This window comes from Perna viridis, chromosome 9, assembly GCF_037379345.1.
Source record: "Perna viridis isolate PV_CMFRI_1.1 ecotype Kerala chromosome 9, ASM3737934v1, whole genome shotgun sequence".
Lineage (NCBI taxonomy): Eukaryota > Metazoa > Mollusca > Bivalvia > Mytilida > Mytilidae > Perna > Perna viridis.
The window spans coordinates 21,490,729-21,517,695 of NC_142453.1; the positions used below are offsets into that span (position 1 = coordinate 21,490,729).

Here is a 26,967-nt window from a genome sequence, read left to right on the forward strand (position 1 = left end):
AATATTTTGAGTTACCCGTATGAGGCTGTGAGTTGTTTCATGTAGCTAGCAATTGAATATGTGAATTACAGCCCACATATTGTCTGAATATTAATGTATGATTATGATGAAACTTCTGTATTATGTTGTTTTTTTTAATTATTTATGTTTGGGTTTCTGTAGGAATAAAGAATGTGTGAAACATGATATAAAAGCCCACCATTTTGAAAGTTTAATTTGACTATTTGCACCATCAGCATTAAAGAGAAAAGACAAGATTTTTACATATCAAATTGGCGCATTGAGTTATTATTTCATTGAAATGCACTAAAAATGAACATTTCAAGGGAGGTTACATGTAACTCTGTTAAATAATTAATTTTTCTAACATACTATTGAAAAATTTCTGAGTAAATCAAGTTATGCAGAGATCAAATAATAGTCTTTTCAAATCGGAAAGCATCTTTGAGTGAAATTATGTTGTCAGATCGGTGGGGTTTGACATGTATGTTTCTAACTGTCTGATTTTTTCTTCATTTTGCCTGATTCTTACAAAGACTAACATTTAACTATATGTTTTTCATAAGAGCTTCTCTTTAGTTGTTATAATGCTGTGGTATGATGCGTCTGATTTAATGTGACTTTTAAATATCGTATCAATGATTTTTTTTCTATTTTGAGACCCGGCACCGTCTACTCTATTCTTCGATGGTCCGTCTGTTCTCACCAATGGTGTTACTGAAACTTGGACGTGTACTTCAGACACAGCTGCAGATACTCTTGAGATTACATTTAATGGAGTACGTCTTAACTTCAACCAAAATTCTAATCAGATCACGTATAGCGGATCTTTTGGAGTGAACCAAATGGGGAAGCAGCTTTGTTGTAAAGCTTCTCATCAATCAATGCCACAAGGACTCTCCCGATGTAAGACATTGGATATTCGAGGTATGTTTGCTTAAAAATTACACGTGTATTTTTTATCACGACATGCCCGTTGGTTGATATTTTTGTCCTGTTTAAGTCAACTTTTAACACGAAAATATTGCAAAAAGTATGTATAAAATAAGAATTTTGGTTATAAATTTTTTAGATGTAACAAGTTTCCTTTACACTTAAAATCTTCTCTCATTTACACAGGGAAAAAAATATTTTTCTATCAAAATTTTCTCCAAATTTCACTTCAATTCAGTCTTTTTTAAGATTGTTTTTCGCTAGCTGAACACTGAAATATTCATTTGAAAATAAGAAAATAAAAACAAAGAATCTATTTAGCCACATTTTTTAAAAAAAGTAATCAAGGGAACCAAGATTCTTGCGGAAATAAAGAGAATGTAATCAGACATTCAAACTACACTGTGCTGTCATATTAATTAGTAACATCATTCGCAAATAGAATTCAAAACATTGCATATTTATTTAAGTTGCATGAATTTGTCTCACAAATAACAGTCTAAGTAACAGGTATTCAATGTCAGTTTTTATAATTTTATTTTTTTAAGTTTGCATTTTTAAAAATTTTGTTTCGTACTCATATCTGAATGTACCACTGTTTTACAGTCACACCACAATCACCGGGACTAAGCGGACCTAGTACCATCGCTGTTGGAACTATGAATACCTGGACATGTGAATCGATCGGAGGTTTTCCAGCTGCAACTCTTTCCGTGAAGTTAAACGGGAATTATGAAACCAATGGTTTTACCCAAAGTTCCCAACTTACCGGAAGCAACACATTTACGACAACAGGAATGTTTGTATGGACCCCAACCCAATTTAACACTGGATCGAATGAACTTTGCTGTGAGGCAACTCACCCAACTCTACCAGTATCATCACCCCAAAGAATATGCAAAGATATTGTTGTTCAGGGTAAGTGGAAAAGTAGGTAGATGCATGTACAACATACACATTAAAGGAAACCCTTCAATAAGGGAGATATCGAAAGTCTGTGGACAACTCGACAAAAACAAAGCAAATAATAATGATCTTGAATATAAAAAAGGAATAAAACTAACAAGAATCAACTTTTCTTCCCAAAAATGGTTATATTGCATCATGCTTATGTTTATATTGCATCACGATTATGTTTATATTGCATCATGCTTATGTTTATATTGCATCATGATTATGTTTATATTGCATCATGATTATATTAACTAGAAGATGGATGTCACCCTAAGTTCAAGTGGTCTTAGGAGGACTTGTCTTTAGACCTAGTCAGAGTTTTCTTGCAATGTACATGGATATTTATTTGTTTGCTTTTTATGTTTTTATGTAGTCCCTCCAAGTACTATTGATCTAGTTGGCCCGCCTTCTATTCAAAATGGTGACAGTGCCACGTGGACTTGTACTTCTATTGGAGGCATCCCCCGACCCACTCTGATGAAAATTACCCTTGGAGGAGTCCAGGTCATGTCTTCACAAGACACAACTAGTGTAGTATATACCGGAACTTTCGATAATTTTGACAATGGAAAACAAATTTGTTGCGTGGTGTACCATCCTCTCTACCCAAGCCAAGGAGTTGAACAGTGTAGTCTACTACAAATTGAGCAAATACAAGGTACACAATGTCATTGTTGATACCATTTGACCTGTTTATTTAAGAATAAGGAATAATAACAATTTTGTCTATTTAAAAAAATAACATAAATTTTCCATGTGCATATTGTTTATTGCGCCAATTGCAATAAACAATATATGCACATAGAACATTTGTTATTTTTCAAATGACAAAATTTTTATCATAGCAAATTCTTACACGTATAAATTAATTTTAAAACATATTTTTTATCTTTAAACACGAGAAAAGTAGCTTTGAATTTAATTGAATAGGGGGTGTCAATATTTTGTTTATCCATTAGATATAGCAAAATTATTCTAACCAATCAGATTACAGTATTTTTCTCAAATTAACTTATGTTATCATAAATAATAACTCAATAGTTGTATCAACAATCCAATATATATATGATCCTAATCAAACAATTTTTTAAATGTGCGGCACATTTTACCATATGCATTCCTGATATCTTGGGTCTATTTACAGTGGACAGCATTACTCTTACTGGTCCCACACAACTTTCAAGCGGGCACCAAGGCACATGGACCTGTACATACACAGGAGGTACCCCGACTCTGCAGATGACAATCAATAACAATCCAGTGTATGGCTCTGTGAACAAAGCTCTTGGTTTTGACCAAACAGTATTGTCATTACAGTGGGCACCTACTCTGACCAACAATAATCAGTACCTTTGCTGTTCCGCTATCGGTGTGACGAACCCACCTCCTCAATGCCTCCGATTGCAAATACAAGGTATATTTCATTTTATCGGCACTTTAATCAGTTTGCTGTTGTTCTTACTCTCCCATAATATCTTTTATCGTCAATTTCATTGTTTTTCTATTGCTGGTAATGCCAAAAGGTTCGTATCACAGGCTTCTTCCGTGATACTAAAAATATCGGCATTTTCCAATGACAAAGTTACGTAATATAGACTGTTAACGCCGACAAACAGAATCATGTCAGTTTTGAATGTTGTGTCAGAATATGTTCTTGCATGAGTGAAGTTTAAAGATCGGGTAATATTTCACAGGTAAGATAAATTTTTCACGAGTAAAAAGATCAAGTATTTATCTAACGAGTGATAGATAACCCGATCTTTGATCTGCAACGAGTTTAAGTACCTGTTTCTTCCGTGAAAACATTTATATTTTGTTTGCTTCTCCAAGTGATGGCCACCATTTCTGGCGATATAGTATAATTATCTTTTGCCTTCGTTTTTACATGTTTTTTTACGCTGCTAGCTTTAAGATGTTTCATTAGTTAAGAGAATGATTTAAGGCGAGTGCGGGTGCCATGGTCTTACAAGGTCATCTCAACTTGCAAAGGCTACTTTCGTAAGAACAAACACCTTGCACTCGGGCTCATGTTGATATATTCTCTCTCGACTTTAAAACTGCATGCCATTATTCTGTTTATTTACATGTAAGTGAATACCTTGTTTGAATTAATCTACATTGATTGTGTATGAACTAATTGAAGGTTACCTGCATGTACATGTACTATTAATCGTATCAGGAAACGGTGTCATAAAGATCAATCGGAACTCTAGATCTTCAGTCTTTCTAGTTACACAAAAGAAAGGCCTCGGGCCACAAGGCGAAACAATCTGTCCGGAATTTGACCGATCCGTTTGTATAATTATAGTTTTACAGGTTGAAATTTTTACTATTACTTTTTTCCTAGCTCCTCGCTTTGCACCATAACTCTTGACAAAGTTGTTGTTATTTATTTCTTGTGATATCTGACCAAACTTTTAGTGCCTTCTTGTGGATAAAACTACTTAAAGTCGCGTATTACTACAATTCCGGCATTTTTTAAAGAGGAAATTCTCCTTTTTGCGTCCGAGGTTATTTTTTAGTGTAGCGGGAATGGCCGTATAGTTCTGATTGTCATTAAGATATCTCAAACTGTAAATCTCGCATCGAGATTTTTCTCAAACACTACATATTTAACTTTGTCGAACAGGTCACATGAAGTTTGAGAGGAAACTCATATATTAGGGTAAATTCTCATTTTTAATATTTATAACGAAACACAGGCCAAGGTACAAATACATTTCTATTCCTCTCTAGACAATGTAACTGGTTTTGGGTATCTGGTTTTTTTTTAAATCAACTGAGATCAAACTCAACCCAAAGGCACAACTGAATATAAATCTAAAATTTGAGCCTGTTTTTATAAATGCATTTGAAGGATAAGCATTACTAGCGGTTACAAATCGTATAAAAATAAGTGTTCCGACATCAATTTTGGTAAGTGAATTATTCATTGACAAAGCCATGATGCAGCATTTAAGTGATCTCACGTATGAGTCAAATGTTCTGAATCATCTAACAATTATTATTGTACTTCATTAATTGAACATCAAAATGTATATTCACACGGAAATTGATTTATGTATAAATTCAATTTTACTAATTCAAAAACAGTTACAGATCACATAATCAGTCTTAGTTTGTCTTCCGGTTTTTGCACTTACATGCATTTCGATTGCATACAGAATCGTCACTTTAAATGAGTTATCGTTCTTGATTTGGTTTAGTTTAAGTTGGGAGATACATGTATGGTTTCTACGATAATATATCTATCAGATCTACATGTCTATACAGAAAAGAGTACAGTTGAATAAAAATAATTATGGTCTTTGTAGATACAATAAACAATCAACGTTTGCTAGATTACTTTTTCTGCTTCATGACTCGGCATAAGGCCAAAATTAAAGTGAAAGTTTAATTACATTAAACTGGATTACATTCTTTTGATTATCGCTATAACCTTGGTTCCCATGATTACTCTTTGGCCCTACCCAAATTATTGTATTGCCATTCTCTAACAAGATTTTTATTTTATTTTCAAAGTATCATTTTTTCATTTCTTTGGTCATCGTTTTTACAGAATCATATGAACTTTTGGGGAAATATTTTTTCCTACCTACAAATGTACCTACAGTTGTACCTAACGCCCGGAGCTAGGGTCGGGTGAGGAGAATAGAACATTTTTTGGTGTAGCCTGAATCACCTGTACAATTGGCAATGTCTGGTTTTATATGAGTTGGTACATGTGCATACAATACAAATCTTGAAATCAAGACATTGAAAGACACTTTATTTTTAGTCTGCATTATACATGTATTTTTAAAACTACATTTTTTCAGCCTCCTCTACAACTTGCCAGGGACCCGGTGATATCGCATTCGCCTTGGATGGTTCTGACAGTATTTCAAAAAACAACTTTCAGATTATGAAAAATTTTACCCTGCAAAATATCGAAATTTTTGGGTTAGGTGTCGACAAAATCATGGTCGGGGGACTGGTTTTCAGTGATGATGTAACTGATCAGTTTCTTCCTAGTGCTTCAGAATTTCTAATTAGAAACAAGATATCAAATTTTATACAACCACGTAGCGCCACCAGAACTGACTTGGCGGTTAAAGAGCTACGAGAATCGATCTTAGTCGGCAGTCGCTCTAAAGTTGCTGTGATTATAACCGACGGAGAATCGTTTGACAAAACCAAGACAAAGCAGGAAGTTGCTCTTGCAAAGACTGCTGGGATTGTTTTTGTCACTGTTGGAATTGACATGAAACCAGGTTCAGGAGGTCAGACTGAACTTGCACAGATAGCTAGCTTTCCGGAGGCAAATCTTATGATAACTGATTTCAATTCCTTGAAGGAAATAACAGAAATCAGCAAGCTTCGAGATATTCTCTGTCAAGGTTAGAACTGTTTAATTTGTGGATATCAATATTCGTTGTTTGTCAAAATTGTATTAGCCCTTTTGATTTTTGTTTAATTCGTGGGTTTTATAAGATTTTTTTTTCTTTCAATTTTTCATTTGTTGGAACGTAAACTAGAGGTTAATTCGATCTACGAAAAATTACGAAATTCGATTCCCCATGAAATAAGTCTTTTGTTTACAATAATTCTAATTTATTTTAACAGTGATTTTTCTTTAATATTCATGTGTCCATTGAACATACATACATGCTTACATGTATATTTTTTAACTCCTTCGTATTTTAGTTGTACAATACACTGTACACCGTACATTATAGAGTATCGCCTACTTTCTCTCTGAATTTGATTATTTTAACATGACGGTAAAAATTATAGCCCTGCACAACATGTCAAATATAATCTGACAGAAGGTTTCAAGAGATGCATAAATTCGCGATTTGGACAGCAATTGCTTCTTGTTTTCACTCTTACATTCTGTGTACAAACATTTTGCCATAAAATGACATGTATAAGTTTGGTGAAATCACATATTTTAAATTAATAATTGTTTCTCTATTTCTGTTCGTACAATAATCATTGACTAAACGATATTTAAAGTCATAAATTTGATATGAATGTTTTTTATTTTTTTTTTATGTTAGTTAACATGTAGAATTTCTTATTCTATATGTATATTCAATGTGAGACCAGTAAGGTGTATAATGTGATGATAAATTGCTTAGATGACAAAAACACATACTTAACATTCAGTCAAATTCATTATCAAAACAGTCACCTTCACTAAATTAAGGGTCATATCAAAATTACCAAACTGAAAAACAAACTCTAGTCTAAAGTTTAAAGATGGCAAGTCCATCAAAAACAAAAAATAGCAATATTGACCCAAAGACCGGAAATTGGAAACTAACCGCAATAGTCTCGACCAGGTACCGGCATTTTCGGATTTCAGAAGTAATCATCCCTGAATAAAAAGGAAACGCACACAAGGGCACTGAGACCTCAATGTAAATGATTGTTCGTTTTGTAAATTCATGCTATGGATTGTCTACTTAAATTTCTACATTATTTTGTTTCAGTCATAACTACCACAACATCTACAATGACACCATTGCAAACGACGACAACGCCAAATCTCGTTACACAACCACGTGAGTGCAATTAATGTTATTTTGACCATTTTCATCAATTTTTTTGTGAAGTGTTTTTGCCTTTTTTATTCAGGTTTTGTTATAATACACTTTGCACCTGATACTACATGTACAGTTATAACACTAAATAAATGCATTGTATCTTTTGGGTGTGAAAATACTACCTTTATACGTACACACTTAGACTTGTATTTTTATTTTTTGCCGGAAAACTGCAATATAAATACTTTTTCATATGTTTGAAGTGTATGAAAACATATGTGTAGGGCCAATATGACAAAATGTATTTGGACGTATAAAAGACATTGGAACAAATTTAATGCAGTCCAAGTGTATATGAAAACATTTCTTTTTTCATACGTATGCCCATATGAATGGCATATATTTACCATATGACTTTAAATTTTTACGGTCCTAAATATATACGAAACTCGAGAAAAATTATATTTTTTATAATCATAAATACATATATCTCTCACGTTTGCATATATTTAGGACAACAATGAAAATATGAAAAAAAACATAAATTTACATGAAGGACTTGCGCAGTTATTTCTAAAATAATTGTAACTTAAATGGTAAAATGTATGTTTTTCATATGTTCAAATACGTATTTCCATATTTGCCCTAAACATATGTTTTCATATGTTTCCACTCGTTTCATAACATATGAAAACATATGTTGAAATAGGGTATGTAAGTCTCGTCATGTGACCCCTTGATTTCACGAGAATGGGTCCTTGTCTACCATTCAAAAGCATGGAGATTTGTCATATACAGAGCGTTGAGTTCAGTGTTAAGGACAAAAAAATTTGTTAGTAATAAATACCGATAAAAAATGACAAATATCTATTTCTACATGATAAAGGTATTAAGAAAAAACATAGAATAGAAGATTTTGCATTGTTATACAGCGTTTCGAGTACCCGGAAGTAAACAATAAAATACAGATCGGTCTTCGGTTTTCAATACGTTCTACGTCGGAAATTCCGGTTTAGAAAATGAAACTGGAACGAGACTTACATACCATATTTCCTTTATACATACAGTGTATAATTATGCAACTTCACGACTCTGTCTTTTTGGGCAACACAATACCAAAAGTAAACAAAATTGCAAAATGAGATAACTACAAAAGAACAGGTCACATACCTCTATATTACATGTGAACTGAAAAGTGCACAGGAAAACGAGAAGTATGTGTGCGAGGGGATGAGCTGTTTTTGAACCTTGCAAAATACCCACCAACTTTCTCCTTGAAAGTTATGTCGTGTTATATGGCTTGGATTGTTAGTGCCAACTTTTCTGGAGGGGTATAAAAGATAAATAGATACATGTAACATTTTCCTTAAATTTAAACATCGCTAGGTTTCTCCTTGAAGACCATACCCGGTGTAGAAGACGTTTACAACTGGAACGTGACATATATCACTTACACAGACTTCGTGTAAGAGTAATCAAGGGAACCAAGGTTATAGCGGTAATCAAAAGAATATAATCCATGGACAAAGACCAGACATGGAAAACAGACACACACAACAAAGAACATAAAGTAACTAAAATCATACATACAAAGTAACAAAAGTAAATGAGCAACTCGGACTCCATTAAAAACTAGGAGCGTGGGCCAGGTGTAATTTGTTTGTGGGCGATCTCCACGACACGTTTTCGATAATTATTAGATGTAGGGATTTGTAAGAATCAAGCAATATGGGAAAAATCAGAAACATACATGTCAAAACCCCACCGATATGACAATGTACTATCACTCAAGGATACTTTCTCTGTTTGACAAAAAAATATTATTTGATCTCTGCATCACTTGCTTTGCACAGAAATTTTTCGATAGAATCATAGAAAAATGAGGTTTTTGACAGAGTTTTCTGCCCTTAAAATGTTTATTTTCAGTACATTTCAATGAAACTGTAACTGAATGATCCAGTGTGTTATGGAAAATTTTATCTGTTTTCTTTGATTCTGAGGGTGCCAATAGTCAAATTACACAATCAAAATATTGGGTTTTCTCGTACCATGTTTTACCGTATTGCCTGAATCATACAGGGACTGATACTTAAGGCACTGTTTAATTACAATGTACAATCCCTTCCTGGAATTGGAATCATATTCATTGCATGCACATGTACATCATCATAACGAAAGTTCTTTAACTGAGTGTGATTTTATTACCTTGTATATTTGTACGTCCAAATTATGCGTAGCTTATGAAATAAGCTCATTAATACATGTTGCTTCCATAGAACGAGACACGAGATGAATAATTTTCCTGTGTTTGTATTTTTATGTTCTGGACCAACGAAAAAAAAACAGCGATAAAAAGGCTTCTTAGATTTTTAATTGTTTCTTTTAGTCGTATCAAATCCACTTTGCGAGGGCTGCGCAATTGATGATGGCCACGGTTACAATCCAAATCTAAGTGATTGTTCCAAGTTTTATCAGTGTTATCTTACTACCAACAGCGGTGGCACACAAATAATGAAAGCTCAGGATACACAATGTGCGTTTGGAACTTTCTGGTCACAAAAAGATCTGACATGTGTACCTTGGGTTCTAACGACGTGTCCAACAGCCGGAAGTAAGTACTGATTAAAATTCAATTTTGAATTAAGTTGACTGCATTAAAGTTTGGCATGGCTACGCACTGTGTATATTTTGCTTTTGTGAGTCCTGAATGAAATGCAAATTTAAATTTGAAGCCTGTTTATAAGATCTGACACTGGCCAATGAATGAATAAATTTTTAAATCTAAATTTGGCATCATGTGCCGCCATCTGCTGGGGGTATTTATGGACACTCTCTGAAATAATTGATGAATTTGAGAATGACATACATAGTGTAAGTAAAGATTCACGTATGTTGTAAGATTAAAAAAAGATGAAGATTACAATTTGAAAACTTGTAAATATGGATATTAATAGAGGAATAAGATGGTATCGCATTAGTCAAAACATTTTATTACTTAAAAATTGAGTATATTTTACCCAAACTTTATTAAATTTCAATATGTTCATACTCCCAAGCCAATGAAAATGTTCTTGCAATATACCATGTATGATACAAATGGACACTTTTCATATAAAAAAAAAATCAGTATTTTTTTTTTAAGACAAATTGGATGGTATTACATTAGTTAAAATAGCTAAATAATAAAAAAAGAGCTTATTTTACCAGTGCTTTATGAAATTCTTATATTTTTATTCTCCTTGAACATGGAAAATGTTTTCCACATGATCCAAACACATCAAATATGAACATTTTTTTCTTAGAAAATTACTTTTTCTTTATATTTAGAGGAATAAGATGGAATTGCATCGTTCAAAAATACTTTATTACCTAAAACTGAGTATACATATTACCCCAACATTAATTTAAATTTCAATATTTTTATTCACTCAGACCAATGAAAATGTTTTCACAATGTACCGTTTATATGTATGATAAAAATGAGCATCATTATATATAACGTACATATATAAATATATACATTTAAATATCTCCTATGCGTTTATTCAAGTATGAAATACAGTAGTGTAAGAATAATCAAGGGAACCAAGGTTATAGCTGTATTCAAAAGAATGTTATCCATGAACAAAGAACAGACATGGAAAACAGACATACACAACAAAGAACATAAAGTTACTAATGTCAGGTGCACCGGTAGGGTAAGCGTCCTCTGCTTTTCTTGAAACACCCGCCGAGTTGCTCATGTAAAGTCAAGTTCGGTGTAGACATACGAGGAAAGGAAAGCTATGACACGTTGAATAAATCAGTTTTCAGTAAATCAGTGGCGCAGATGGATGCACCACAACGATCCACGAGTTCATGATGACGAGCATAAATCTTCTGTAGTGATGACTTCAATCTTGTAGCAACATAGCCCTGTTCTAGAAGCCTATTTGTTAGAATTAGCGATACAAAACTTTTGCGTAGTTCTGTCAAGCTCTGGCATAACGTATTAGTTGTAATATTAACACTCCATACGCAGGTGCTGAAGGGATGTAAAACTCCATGTACGATGTTAGCAATAATTATATTACGGCGATTCGGAACAGACATACACAATTTTTTATACTAGTTTCGTTTCCCAAGTTAAATTCCGAAATATACCAATTACAGAGATAATAGTTCCGGCAAACACGATCGTTCGGAACAATACTGTTTGGTGTGGCTTTCGTGTAGGCTAGAAACCACTAATTCCACTTCCCATAGGCTTCTATGCTAATTTCACAATATTCAATGACTTCTCTGGACTTTACCTTAACTTTAACCTGCAGAGGACTATATATCAGCATGATTCTACATATGTCAGCTCACAATCCTCAGAGTGGAATGTGGGGTTAGCAGACTTGCAGTGCAGTACTGGTCACCGGAAGTGAAGGGTCTTTAAATAGCATGAGAAATTCCAGTGTTTTCACAAGATAGGGGTATATTTAGAAATCATTATGGAGATTAGCCTTCACATCAAAAGAAGCAAAATGCACCTATAAAATGTACAGAAATGTTTTTCCTTTCAGAAACTGTTTTAATTTTTTAAATAAGATGAGAACTTTTTTCACAGCACTATGGAAACAGGGGTAATTTCTGCGTACGACTATTTTTGCGTACGTTCCGAATGCTCATTGGTTGAATTGGTGGTCTGTAACCTGTATTGCGTACTCTGTGTGTCTGTTTCGTGTGATTCGTTTGCGTGTTTCATGGGAATCTTGAGGGTGTTTCGTGCACTGCGTGTGCGTGGTATTGGGAACGTTACACGCTTCAGGAGGTGTAAGAACAAGAGGGAAATCCAAAATTATCTTAGCTTTAATTGGCCAATGAGAATCGGAGGAAATATGAAAACCGTACAATTAACTCGTCATTGGTAAAAATTGTTTACCGTGTAAAGAGACCAAACATTTTTCGCATAAACAGTGATTATGTTGCACTTGAATTTCAATAGAAAATAAACAACACTTCTCTATGATTTGATATGAAAAAATTCCCTTTCCGATTTATTGTTGTGTTATTGTGTATCGTATAAAACCAGATTGGTCGCAAGCGACGTTGTTCCCCCGACATCATTGGTGCCGTCATGTCGAATGTCAAACGACCTTAAGAACCACAGAGAAAACAAGTTTAATAACTCATGCAAAGTTTAATATCGTAAAACGCGCTTTATTTAATTTTAGCATCAATCATGCTATAGGCGAGCCTCATTTAACTTCAACATTATAACGAAGGAGCCTCGGCGAGTTGGTTATGTTGTTGAAATAATTAGATAAAGCGATTTGATATTTTGCGAATTTCAACTTTCACTCATTATGAAACCAATAAATTATGATAATACACACACAGGGCATCAAAAAAGGCGTATTTTGTAAATGTTAATTAATGTGTGTAACTTTTTCTTTTTATTTTAGATATCTGCAATGGTCAGCCTGATATGACTAAGTTTGCATATTTGGGATGCGACACCTACTGGAATTGCATGAATAACATACCTGTTGCGTCAAGATGTCAAAGTGGACACGTGTTTAATGCGATTACATTAACGTGTGTCTCTGATCCAACAAATGCCTGTTTCAACACAGTAACACGTACGCAAAGTTACCGTTTTTCTTCTTTGTTTTTCTGGGGGTGTAGACTGTTTCACACGTTTTTAACAGCTATTGTGGTTCAAATCTAATTAATATACTTCCTGAAAAAAATGGTTATTGTGTTAAGCGAAAATATCCCACTTTTATAAGGTTTATAATTCTACATTAATGTAAAATGTAAGGATGGTTTTTATTGTTCATTTAAGGAATATATATTCATTCAAAAACGTTATTATATTTAATGAATTTAAAAAAAGAGAGATATTTTACTTCCCTTACCATCACTTATTGTAAAAGTAGATATTTTAGTTTAAAATTGACGGGTTTTCTCTTTTAATGCTATTTTTTCTCTAATGATCATGTGGATATTTGATCAACACTGTCATGGTAGCATTACGGTTTTTCTCATTAAAAAAAAAAACTTTAATGAATCTTTTGTCATTTTTTCGACCTTCTGGGTACTTAAATACGAATCTACACTGTTAAACATTTCAGAGCCCTGTAATTCATTGCCGGATGCAAACGATGCAGCAAAATATTTTGAGAAGGTAACCCAGCCAGATGGATCTGTTGTCAACGTACACATGCAGTGTCCACCAGGCACAGAATATGATAATACCAGATGTTTGTGTGCAAACCTGAATAATAATGCTGTTGTTGTCCCTAGCGGTATGTACTCTGTGCAGCAGTAGACATTTGTCTGTTCTTTTCTATATCATAACCGTACCAGACTTGGATATTATTATTCTTATCAAACTTCGTTTGAAAATCGTATCGCGTTTCGTGAAAGCGTTTCCTTTTTCTTAATTTTGCAAGATTCTTGCTTTTTTTCTGAGAGACCTGTCTGTACCACGTACATTAAGTTCTGGAAGATCAGAACAATGTCTGACGATTGAAAGTGCTCTTTAGACGCTGCAGCCAGCCTTCTCAGAAAATGCAAGAATATTGCAAATTGGGGAAAAAGGAAATGATTTCCCGCAACGTTATCCGATTGTCAAACGACGTTTGAATGGAATTATGTCGGAGCAATTTGAAAGGCCTGTATCGAGGGGTAAGAGGAGAAACGAATGTGCCGCTGCATAGAACTTTTAAATTATGAAACTCGATTCTGACCTAGCTAATAAAATAAGAGTATTTGTGCGATTTATAAATCAACTTGTCATAATAAATCGAGTATAGCTGCTTCATAGTATAAACACAATGTGTCAGTCTTTGTAAGAATCAGGCAGTCGGTGAAATATGGTATGAATAAACCCATCATTTTGATTGTGTAATTTGACTATTTTGTACCATCAGAATCAAAGAACAAAGACAATATTTGCGATATCATTTTGGCAAATTGAGTTATAATTTCGTTCAAATGCACTGAAAATGAATATTTCAAGGGCAGATAATTCTATCAAAAACATCATTTTTCTAAGATTCTATTTACAAATATAAGAGCAAAGCCAGTAATGCAGAGATCATATAATGGTCTTTTCAAAAAGAGAACGCATCCTTGAGTAGTATTTTACTGTCAGATCAGTGGGGTTTTGAAATGCAGGTGTCTGATTTTTCCCTTATTGCCTGATTCTGACAAACACTTACACTTAATACCCATAGTTTATTTTATTTGAAACATTTTCTTTCTCTACCATGGAAACAGATTCGGGAAAGTATCTATATGACCTCATTATTTTTGTTTGTTATCTAATAGACTGTACACCTTTGATTGAACATGGAGTTGGAAACCAATTTACATGGAAACAAACAGAAAATCTTATGGTTGGCCATTCTGGAGTAACGTTTGAATCGGCTCCAAGCAAGATTGTATTTTCACCAAAGTCTCATATCAACATGTGGAAGTCGGCTCATCACGAGTATAAGGATTCCTTTGCTGCAACCATGACCATTGAAAAGTCTGCATTTAGCGGGGGTACACCTGTTGTGGAACAGATTCTTCTTAACTGTATCTATTCTACATCCCCTACTGGAGCTATGACCGAGATTCCTTCTATACAGCTTCAAGTTATGCAAATGACTGGCAGTAATACGTTTATTGGCCAGATTGTCACCGAAACTGGAGCTGAAATTGTCACAGTAACTCAGGTAATACTATTTGGTTTTTTTTAGGATAAGGTGACAGCCATGAAAACTCACAGTAACTAAGATAATACTATAGTTAAAGGTCTTTTTTCGGATAATATGACGACCATGAAAACTCACAGTAACTCATGTATAACTGCAGTTACGTGTAAAGATTTTTTCGGATAAAATGAGGACCATGGAAACTCTGTTTATCAGTTAATATAAAAGTCATGATAACCCGGTGATAAAACGATCATGGTTACATGTAACATGGTTAAAGGACAGTGAATACGACATAAACAGTATTGAGGTCACATGAAGTTCTCTGTGACAGTCACAATAAAATAATGACCCGAACTATTGAGTCAACAGTTATTGTTACATGGTTGATACAACTGACACAATCATTAAGTAATAAGACACAGTAACACATACATTTTGTAAGTATGTGTTTTTACAGCAAACTGTTCTTATAACTAACCTTCTTATACTAACTCAATGATAGTCATTGATTTCAAAGGTCATTGTACAAAGATAATTGACTGGTTCATGAAACTCGGTTGTAAACGTTACAATATCTCGTTTAATTCTAACCATCACAGTATCTCGAGTATTCAAGACCGTTACAATATCGCGTAATTCTGACCGTCACAATATCTCGCGTAATTCTGACCGTACCAGTTACTTAAGTATTTAAGACCGTCACAATATCTCGTAAAATTTTGACCGCTACAGTTACTCAAGTATTCAAGACCGTAACAATATCTCGTGTAATTCTGATCGTCACAGTGACTTGAGTAATGTTAAGATGAAAGTTACTCTGTATTTTGACGGTCACAAAAAAGCGTGTAATGAAAATGTCATAATTAATTAATTATTAAACGGTAGCAATCAACCAGGGAGTATGACGGACATCGTAATTCAGATAACCTACCCGTCATCATTATCTATGTAATATGACCGCATTGTAATTTAGATGATCTGACCGTCAGTATTACTCATGTAATATGACAGACATTGGAATTCAGTAATATGAACATTCCTTGACAATGAGATATGACGGATATTGTAACCATCATTGTTACTAATGTAAAATGATAGATATTGTTATTGAGGTAACCTTGGCGTCATTGTTACTAATGTAAAATGAAGCATACTGTAATTCAGGTTGTTTATGGCCGTCATCGTTACTATTGTAAAATGACGGATATTGATTATTGGACACATGACTATGACACTGTTGACTACGTAAATAGTAAAAAAAATGCCGAAAATATATCATATTTCATTTATATTTTAATCGTCCCAGATCTGCTATTTAAAATCTTATCAAATCCATGTAATCGTATTTTTTCAAAGTTTCATTGAAATATCTCATGAAATAAAAAGAAAACAATAATGTATCACTGCAACTAAAGGTCCTAACTATTTCCAATATGATTTTCTTTTTTCAATGCACAATGATGCATTAAATTAGAATGTTATTTTGTATTGAGACTGACGATATCGACAATGTGCGTAGAATGTTTCAGACAAAAGTTAAATCGCTTTATTTATTTTACAGTTGGCCAATCTGTAAATGAACGTAGTTGTTTGCTGAAATATTATTCTTATATTTATTTTTTGCAGACAACTTCTCTGACTGCACCTACAGATATCATATTTGCATATGATGGAAGCAAACTTGTATTAAAAGTTGGAAGTGATGAGGTTTCCAAACCTCTTACAGGTACTATATTTATTTCTTCAGAAAAAAAAAATATTTTCAAATAATTTTCCTTTTTCTCGGTAAATTCTTTTTGTGAAAAATGTAGTTCTGTTGTATAAAGATTTCTTGTCTACTGCCATGTTGTTTTGCAATTATAATGAAAAAAATTATTTTGCATAATTTGACCACTGACACGAATACATTTGCATAAATTGTAATGTCTAGAAATGTTTTCTCATGTATTATCTGTTTTTTTATTTTGTTTTTTTTTCTGTTTTTACACACCGATAATAAATTCTAGATAGACGTGGTCGTTACAAATCACGAGTGTTACATTGTTAATGACGTAATGATATTATGTCTGTGACATCAACTTTTGAGGTATCACGTGTTCCTTTCTTTTGCCTTTTGCACTTGGAGTGTGATTGCAAATGTCTGTCCTCCATTTAAAACCAATGCACTTGACTCTTTAACCTTCGACCTATGATTTAATTTTGGAGAGATGTCTCACATTTTCAGATTTTCTAAGTACTAACTACAATAAACTACTAATCATGAAAAGAAGGTGAGACGTCGAAAAACCTTAAAAACTTAATAAGAAAACGATCAAAAAGTATTTTAAAAATACAAAATAGCAGTATAAATCGCACGTCAGGTTAAAAATACAGGTATAAATAGTCAAAACAGTTGAGGATGTTTTCTCCTCATTTTCAACCATTTTAGTACTTCTCAGGTTTTTTCTACACCTCCAATATTATCCATTTATCCAAACAACTATACTTTGCCCAGTTATTCAACTTTTCTCTTCATAATTTCATTTAACAAACCTTAAAAAATTGTTCGATAAGACTGTATAAAATCCCGATTATTCCTTTTGTAACAAATAAAATAAACTAAAACAAAACCTATAAGAGTCAATGGAATCCTTTTGCAGCCACAATTTCAAATTAAAAAAAAGACCACTACACTGACCAATTATTTTTTTCTACTTTTATTGTTCTAGCATGAAAGATACTTTTTATTTTTTTTTAATAAGTTTTTGTTAATCCTTAGAATTCCTTGTAATGATTAAACAGTGCAGCCAACTTCCTTTGAAGAATTCTAGTGAAAGAAATCCCTGTAACATTATCTTACCTGTCTTTGTTTTCTGCTTCCACTAGCACCCTTTCACTGTTTATTGATTCTCTAAAGTTCCTCTGGTACCTTGTGACAAACTGTATTCATGCATGCAATTAAAAAAAAACTCGACTAAAGATCTGGACTTATCGCTTTTCCCCACGTTTCTTATGTTAACCTGTTTAAAAGTATTGGTGTTGGTTACCGGCATGATGTAATTAAACTTTTGCATTCATTACAGGACGTTAGCGATTGATGATGTGTGTGGCCTTAAGAATATTTACTTTAAAATTGGTGGAAATAAATTTTAATTAAACACTACTTAATAAAAAAGAAATTCAAAGGTTCTCTCTTATTTCGTCTTTTAGTGTCTAAGATACATTATAAACACAGTCTTTATACTAATATTTACTTTTATTTTAGGTGACATCAAGGTTACCCAGTCAGGTATTGTAATGGGTCGTGGAATGGAACCTGACCAAATGGCTCTGGATGCTAAAATTGCTATGGTCAGTATATATAAAACATTTCCATATACATGAAGTATAGATATAAATAATGACGATGTTCCAGAAAAGACGTACATTTCATATGACGTAATAATGTAATTGACAATATTACATATGTATATTTATTAGTAACAGGACATTAGTAAAGGAAAGCATTGGAATACTTCAAACGCATTCATATTTGCAGTATACTAATTTCCGCTTTTTTTTCGAAGTGGACGGAAAATTGCGAAAAGTTGTATCTGCGAAATTAATTTTAAACTATAAAACGCTAATTATGTACTAGAAGCGCGAAAAATGATACCCGCGAATATGTTCACATGACAAAGTCCGTTTACAGTACCCGATAAACATTTGTCAATGAGAAAAAAATCATTGTTTTTTATATTTTACATGCACTGTGTAAGAACCTAATACAATGTACATAACTGTTATTTTGCTCGATTAAATTATAAGAGCATGTAACTTTACATGGAATGCTTCGATCAAGATTCGAATGACTGTAACATTGAATGTGTGTGATTTTGACGTTAATGTCGCGTGGGAAGCTCACATTAATTCGATTCACATGAACTTCACACAAACTCGCTCATAAATTTTACACGGAGTTGTTCAACCCAGGTGAAAGTCAAATGAATTTTATGTAAAATTGTTATTTGCCTTTGTGTCTCGAAGGTAATTATCACGTGGTTGATATTTTGTTTATTTCAGCTAAAAATTTATGATTGTATATCAACTGACGTTGCCGGTAAACTCACCAACATATGAAACCTTTATCAGAGCCAGAAGTAATATTTTGTGATGTTGACAATGAAGAGTTATGAAATGTAACGTCGTGCACATATGGTGTATTTATTTACGTTACAGTTTCTGTTATACTATTATTCATCCATGTGCATATTTTGTTTTTGTATTAGTGTTTTATGTTGTTTTTAGAAATCCATGCTTATCGTAAAATCTTATTTTGAATTCCAATTTTGTGTATTTTTTAAAAAAAATATTTCTGTTGTATTATATAGAATAACAGCATGAACGTTGAGGCTGATTGCTTCACTGTTAAAGCGTTTTTATTGTTTAATCGGATGCATAACGATTTTTTTTATTTCCATACATGTAGTTTGCACACAATCATCTTTCAATAACAAACTTTAAAGAGTAATAGAATGTTAGTAAAGCCTAATTAATACAAATTATTTTGATTGTTGCTCAGTTTTTCCTTTTCCAAAAAAAATCAAATGTTTATAATAGTCATACTGCTTTGTTTAACCTTCGAGTTATTTCTAAAATTTTGACCTTTTCTTTTTCCATAGAATGTTGCTTTTGAACGTTGATTTCGGAGAACAGTAAGACTTCATTTAGGGCAAATAATTAAAAACATTTCTCATGATTCTCATGTTGATTTTTTCACCCCTCCAAAACATTTTATTTTGATTTTTGTCCAATTTAGGTCAATTTCTTCCAAAATGACAATATTTTTCACGAAATTTAAAGAATAAAATTGGCCAGTCCATCTCAAAACTTGAACAAAACTAAATGAGAATGTAGGAATGTTTCTGTTATGGCCTTATCTGAACGGAAAATGTTCTATAGGACAGATTGCTTGATTAAAAGTCTCAAACAATACGATACCTGTATAACTTGTAAATTTTACCTGAAATGGCGTTGTAGCTGTCAGTACATTGGTCTGAAGACATTTCAGCTCTTCAGGTTTATCAGGCCACAGCTGATTAATTACAGTATCTTTGGTATGAGGAAAGTGAAATAGGCAATCAGTATTTATTGCCACTCATTAATGATAGGGAAATTTGTTTTTAGTTTCAATGTAAAATATTATACCAAATGAGTATTATTGCATAAATCCTGGTTATACGAATGTAGCGATGTTAAAAATGAATGGGGGATAGTGGGAAGTTTACTGGATAAAAGAGTATGCTGAAACATTTTGATACCCGCCACACAAAGTGGCGATAATTATGTGATTCCCTTCAGAAGGTAGCGTTTCGACCTGTGCGTCTGTCCTACCCCCGACAGTTTCCAGGTGATAACTTAAGAGAGGGCCAATAATGTTTTTGCACAGTTGTTTACGACCATAATTTACAGGTTAAGTTTTATTTGATATGTAGAGTTCGGAATACCAGACTGGTTTTCTGGTCAAAGAAAACATTCTGTGCATGGGGTTTCATTGCTTGCCGATGATGCAGACTAATTTCTACTCACAGTTAAAACGATATTAATTAAAACTTCTCTTCAAAATTGTTAGATTTGACGATAAACGTTGTATTCGAAGTACATGTAACACATGCTGGTCTTCATGATCTAGGCTATAATGGATCTTGTTCTAGATTGATCATGTTCGTGATCGAAATATGATCTACCAGTTTACGTTTTGGGTTCTTTTTTTTTTCTGACCTACGTTACATGTTTAAGTCTACCGTTCTGATCAATATATTACTTAAAGAAGCTATCCATGTAAAAATCAGTATAATCTTATGATATGGTTGGCACAGGACAAATTTTATTCCACTGATTTTTTTTGTTTCAATGTATTGTTTAAATCATATAAATTTGTATGTTAAGTAGTAAAAACATTTTTTTAACCGATAATGTGTAGCTTGGAAAACGAGTTTAAAATTACCTAACACAGCAAATTTTGGGCCAAAAAAAATCACTATTTTTCAATGAAATTCAGTGAACTCTATATAACATTTCTCTTTAACCGTTGCAGTGAAACAAAAAACAACATGCAACTTTGAGAAAGGATGCGTTTGTGATATGAAATGAGTGTACATTTTTTAAAACCAAAAAATGTGCAACCCTTTGTCTGGTTTTTACATGGACACCCTCTTCAAATTCTAAACGCCTGAACATTTTTTGATAAATAAATCAATAGCACTCTTACAAATGTGTTTTGTTTTCTTTTTAAAATCTGATTTTAGCAGTGACTATAAAGCACTTCTATCGAAAACAAATACCCAAACGTAAGTAGAATGGACCATTCAGATCAGTGGTCCTTTTCACAAAAAATCGTAAGTGTAAAGTTAGTTGTAAGTTGTGACGTAAGAGTAAATAAAAGTATTGTGACGTCATCATTACGACTAATTTTACTCGTACGACTTTTTTGTGAGAAGGGCTGCTGAATCCAAGTATATGGCTTGACGTAAAAAAGCAATCAAAGATAAACTACACACACAATGTTTCAAACAGAATAAAATATAATTACTTAAAACTCTTTAGATCAGGTAATCAAAGCATCACACAAAAACTAAACCAGAACAAAAACTACAACATTAAGCACCGGAAGCGACATCAGTTTGTCTGACAGGGTAAGCATGGCGGAGCGGGACCCGTCACTTGCGAATGAATATAATCCGGAGTCTAGCTACAATAATGCAAACAGACAGAGCTCTATGATATATTAGAAAAAATACAAAAGCATCTGCGTTTTCGGTGTTACTCCCGATTATTAAAATACCCTTGTACCAAATGCGCATTCAGACTTTCACAACCATTTTACACGTTAGTCACACAACATATCTCAGATATGTACAAGGAGTTTTTTACTCCAATTATTTTCTACTGTCTACTATTAAGATGTGAGTAAACTCCCCGTAGCCACTGGTAATTCGAGATCACTGAGCATATTTAATGTAACTAATGATAACCATCGCACTAAAACATTGGTAGTAGACATGGTCAAATATTGCAATCCAGATGGCGCACAGCAGCAGCTCTCTCAACGAGCATCTGTTTAGGCGGAACTTGGTAACCAGTCAGAACTATTTCTTAGGCTTAGTAAACAAGTAACCATTTCTTACTTGAAATCCGGCTTAATACTATCCAAATTTCGGATTTCAGGTTGATATCAATATCTCCATTAAAGGATGCTCTAACAACAGAACAAAATACTGAATTATTCTTAAAGGTTTAATCTTATATTTGAAAAGGAAAGGACTTGAAGATGCTTAACCCCCGTATTGCATGTTTATTTCTAATACATTTCGTCATATTCCTTCTATTTTTTACATATATACCTCTCTTCCTTTTTATGTATTTTTTTCCTATTCTACTATTGCTTAAATATATGTACAACGAACCTACTACAGCAAGCTGATTCAATGTACTAATATTCGACATATGATAATATGATGACGGTGAAACCGTTTAACGCTTCCGAAGAAACATAAATTAAAACCAAATACTATCGCTAAAAAAACAAATCGCCGACGCAGTAAAAGTTTGTTCTTCCTACTTATAATTTTCATTCAAGAAAATAACACATGGCACGCAATTTCAGTTTTCTATACAGTTTTTTTTTAACGCCACATAGTTATCAGTACATGGTCAATCGGGAAACATAACTGCGATCAGGTTGCGTTTCCATAGAAGAGCGTCCTTAAAGTCAAAGGGTAAAAAGTGAAACTAAACCGACTGCGTCGAATACATTTTGATATTTTTTGACAGCTATGATTTGATATACTATACTTATAACCTTCAAATATAGTAAATTTTGTAATGATATATGTCCTGAAGCATTACACAAACTGTCATGGTCTATTGGTCGAAATGAACAGCATTCGTAAGGAATCATTGGTCGTCATGGTCTAAAATGTCTTTTGGTCAAATTGTCCTGCACTGGTAAACATTATGGTTTATTTAATTTAGTTTCGCTTCATTCTGTTTCGATTTGTATCGTTTGATTATGTTTTAATTACGATTTGATTCATTTTATCGAATTGCTTCTGGTTCCCTGTCAATTTAATACTGTAAGTTTCATATATGGTACCAGTTGTGATATTTTCATTCGGAACTTCGGGTGTTTTCTTTCACTAAAGGTAAAGAACTCAAATAATGCGGGAAATCATAGTATTTCAGCTCTTCAATTGTGAGGTAATCTGGAACATCTCAAAATATCCATAGAAACAAGATGGCGGATAAACAATACGTTCAGTGCAAACTTCTCATAGAAAAAATAAATTAAGAATTTTGTCGATCTTGGAGGTAAGAACGAGAAATAATTGTATGAGAGTTGTAGTACAGAACGACATAAACAAAATGGCAATTTTGTGAAGGGAACTTTTGAGTAATAACAAATTTAATCTAAAAACTGCAAACAGGCTGAGGTGAATTCGACTATAATACACATAGTTTTAGCTAAATATGAGGCACGTGATTGCATATCAACTATTTACTTTGAATGGTTTCTAACGGTAAGACCATTTCGTATCCTTTCTAAAGGTACCAAGTACCGTGAACCACGCTCCATAAATTGGAATTATAACTTTAAAGTTCTTATGGATGCCGTCGAGGACTATGCAAGAAAATGGATAAAACGAGAACAAGAAGACATTGATTCTCTGTCAGAGTGGTTAAATGTCGTAAGGTCTTTAATTTTCAAACGAATGAAAGTTTTAGTTTTAAGTAGGTCAATGAATGCCAAGGCTACATCAGTTTTCAAAGATGTAGCAAAAACATTGTCTACTATACATGACAAGTATGTTGTCGTACCAGCAGACAAGCACAAAACAACATTGTTTTTGTGTGCAAAACGTTTTATATCCAATGTTTATTATCAGAGGTAGACGTAGAAAATAATAGCAGTGATAAGACCTATACTGCTACCACTCTCTCCAAAGAAGAGATTGTGGAAAAACCATAAATCTGTGCTATCCTCTTTTGGTCTCTCTACCAAGGCCGATGATTGTGATTTACCGTCTATGTACTGGATTCCTAAACTTCATAAGAATCCATACAAACAAAGTTTCATAGCTGGATCTGCAAAATGTACCACCAAACCTCTTTCAAAACTTTTAACTTCTATAATCACAACTGTCAAAGAGGGTCTGCAGTTCTACCACAACACTTGTTACTCCCGTAGTGGTATTAATTCAATGTGGATCGTAAAAAAATCGAAAGATCTTTTAGAGACAATCAGTTCAAGAATATTATCTGAATATAATATCATTAAAACATTAAAACCTATGATTTTTCAACACTGTATACTTCTATTCCCCATACTCAGTTAAAATCCCGACTTAAAACATTATACATCGTTGTTTTTCCAAAAAGATGGTTTACCTAGATACAAATATATAGTTCTTGGTAGAGATTCCTCATACTTTGTAAGGAATAATTCCAAATCACCTTCCAAATATACAGAGGAAGATACTTACAAAATGCTGGAATTTTTAATCGCCAACATATTTGTCCAGTGTGGTGGACGTGTTTTTCAACAAACGGTCGGCATTCCAATGGGAACAAATTGTGGTCATTTACTTCCTGACCTATTTCTTCACTCTTATGAGGCTGACATTATAGCTGACTTGATCAGAAAGAAAAAATATCGTTTGGCTAGATCCTTCAATCTCAGTTTCCGCTATATAGATGACGTGTTATCTTTAAACAATCCTAATTTCAGAGATTTGATACATCGCATCTACCCGAAAGAACTTGAGATAAAGGATACTACAGACACTGTGAAGTCAGCCTCATATCTTGACCTACACTAATAAATCGATGGTAAAGGAAAAGTATTGTGCAAACTTTACGACAAACATGATGACTTTTCATTCAGAATTGTCAACTTTCTTTTCATCTGTAGCAACATTCCTTCGGCTCCTGCGTATGGAGTGTTCACATCACAACGTTATGCCAGAGCGTGCCGAAACTACACAGACTTTTTGTATCGCGCTAGAACTCTAACAAATAGGCTTCTGAAACAGGGTTATGTTGCTACAAGATTGAAATCATCACCACAGAAGTTTTATGGTCGTCATCGTGAACTCGTTTGTTTGTTTGTTTGTTGGGGTTTAACGTCCGAGCAGCAATATTTCAGCTATATTCAGAAGATGAACATGAAATTGATGATAAAATGAACATGAAATGATGATGAAATGAAAAAGGGTTGGGACACAAGGACAATGGGGTCAAGAAATTTTGATTACAACTGGAAATAGGGAGAGGTGGGTATGGTCGGGCAATTTAGCCTCCTGTGGTAAAGCCCTGTGGTTCCTACTCCGGGAGAATACCAAAGTAGGGTTCTTTAACGTGCGGGGAACGTGGCATCTTTCCCAACACGGTGCACCACTATGGTTTGCGGTCAGGTTTTCCGTATTATAGCCTGACAACCCAAGCATGTAACACGCCAGGGGTACCCTATTGCACCACCTGGGGCTCATGAACTCGTGGATCGTTATGATGTATCCATCAGCACCATGGAAACTGATTTTTTCAACGGGTCATAGTTTACCTTTCCTCGTTTGTCTACCCCGGACTTGACTTTTTATGAGCAACTCGGCGGGTGTTTCTAGAAAAGCAGAGGACGCTTACCCTACCGGTGCACCTGGTCCATGCTCCCAGTTTTTAGTGGAGTCCGAGTTGCTCATTTACTTCTGTTACTTTGTATGTATGATTTTAGTTACTTTACTTTTGTTGTGTATGTCTGTTTTCCATGTCTGGTCTTTGTCCCTGGATTACATTCTTTTGATTACCGCTATAACATTGGTTCCCTTCATTACTCTTTCGTGTAAATAGTACAATACACTCTACCGACAGAATATGCAATTAGTTCTAACGCGAAATTAAAAAAAACCTGAAAAGTCAAACCTTCTTAAAACAATCCGAGTCAGAAATTATACATTACTATTAAATGAGCAAGCAAAGAGATTTGTTGACAACAAATAAACGTCTAATGAAATCATTGATGATGTTGTGAATTACCATCATTTAAAACATTCTATACCAACTGCAATCAAGGAGGTGTGACCTTTAAAACTTTGCGCATGAACGACCTTAAATGCACTCTGTGCTTTAAATCAAAATGCAGAACATACTCGTTTTGGATCAAATTGTATTCTTCTGTGTCATTATGGACCTTTTCTGCAACAAATTTTCCGATCATGATACATGTATACCTTTTTTGTTTAAGGCTTCAAATTGAAGCATTGGATTCCAACTTGAGGTAGCAGATATTTATATAAAGGTCTGAAAAATTTCCAACGATGTTAGAACTGTCAAATTTACGATAGCCTTAGCCTAGCTGGTCGAGTGGTCTAGGGCGCTGAACTTCGTGCAGGCGGTGTTGCCATAGATGTCACAGCGGAACGAGTTCGAGTCCCGCGGTGGAAACGACCAAGTTTTTGAGCTGTCATGATAAACATTATTGTTCATTTAAGCATATGTCTGTGTGAAATAAGATTAAACTCATCATCAAAATGTTCTATAGTCGCTTTTATAAATATAATTATATAAGCAACTCGGAAATAGTTTCTAGAAAACTAGAGGACTCTTACCCTCCCGGTCTATAGTCTAGACCGTGTTGTTTCTATAAGTACATTTTTAGTTATTTGGTTATTTTATGTTCTGTGTTATTTTTGTGTCTTCCCCCATCTAGTTGCCGTCCTTGGTTTATACTCTTCTGCTAACCGTTTGAATCCTGCTTTCTTCTTTTTTTTTGCATTTCCTCTCATTCTGACATCATATATTATTGGTCAATATCAAGTATCTAGAAATATAAGCATTGCAAACCACTAAGACAAGTTTAG

General features: G+C 33.7%; 1 protein-coding gene across 1 annotated transcript in view; it reads left to right on the top strand.

Moving 5' to 3' along the window:
- LOC148607306 (uncharacterized) overlaps positions 1–21,329 on the top strand; it is a 35,304-nt gene extending 13,975 nt beyond the window's left edge. Inside the window, exons 10-22 of the mRNA XM_088545659.1 lie at positions 661–927; positions 1,540–1,851; positions 2,261–2,545; positions 3,032–3,301; positions 5,706–6,266; positions 7,365–7,436; positions 9,805–10,029; positions 12,851–13,027; positions 13,523–13,696; positions 14,724–15,115; positions 16,724–16,823; positions 18,342–18,427; positions 19,139–21,329. Of these exons, the coding sequence (XP_088401785.1) occupies positions 661–927; positions 1,540–1,851; positions 2,261–2,545; positions 3,032–3,301; positions 5,706–6,266; positions 7,365–7,436; positions 9,805–10,029; positions 12,851–13,027; positions 13,523–13,696; positions 14,724–15,115; positions 16,724–16,823; positions 18,342–18,427; positions 19,139–19,195 (2,978 nt within the window). The 3' untranslated portion in view covers positions 19,196–21,329. The remainder of the gene's footprint in view (positions 1–660; positions 928–1,539; positions 1,852–2,260; positions 2,546–3,031; positions 3,302–5,705; positions 6,267–7,364; positions 7,437–9,804; positions 10,030–12,850; positions 13,028–13,522; positions 13,697–14,723; positions 15,116–16,723; positions 16,824–18,341; positions 18,428–19,138) is intronic.
- Positions 21,330–26,967: the final 5,638 nt, after the last annotated feature.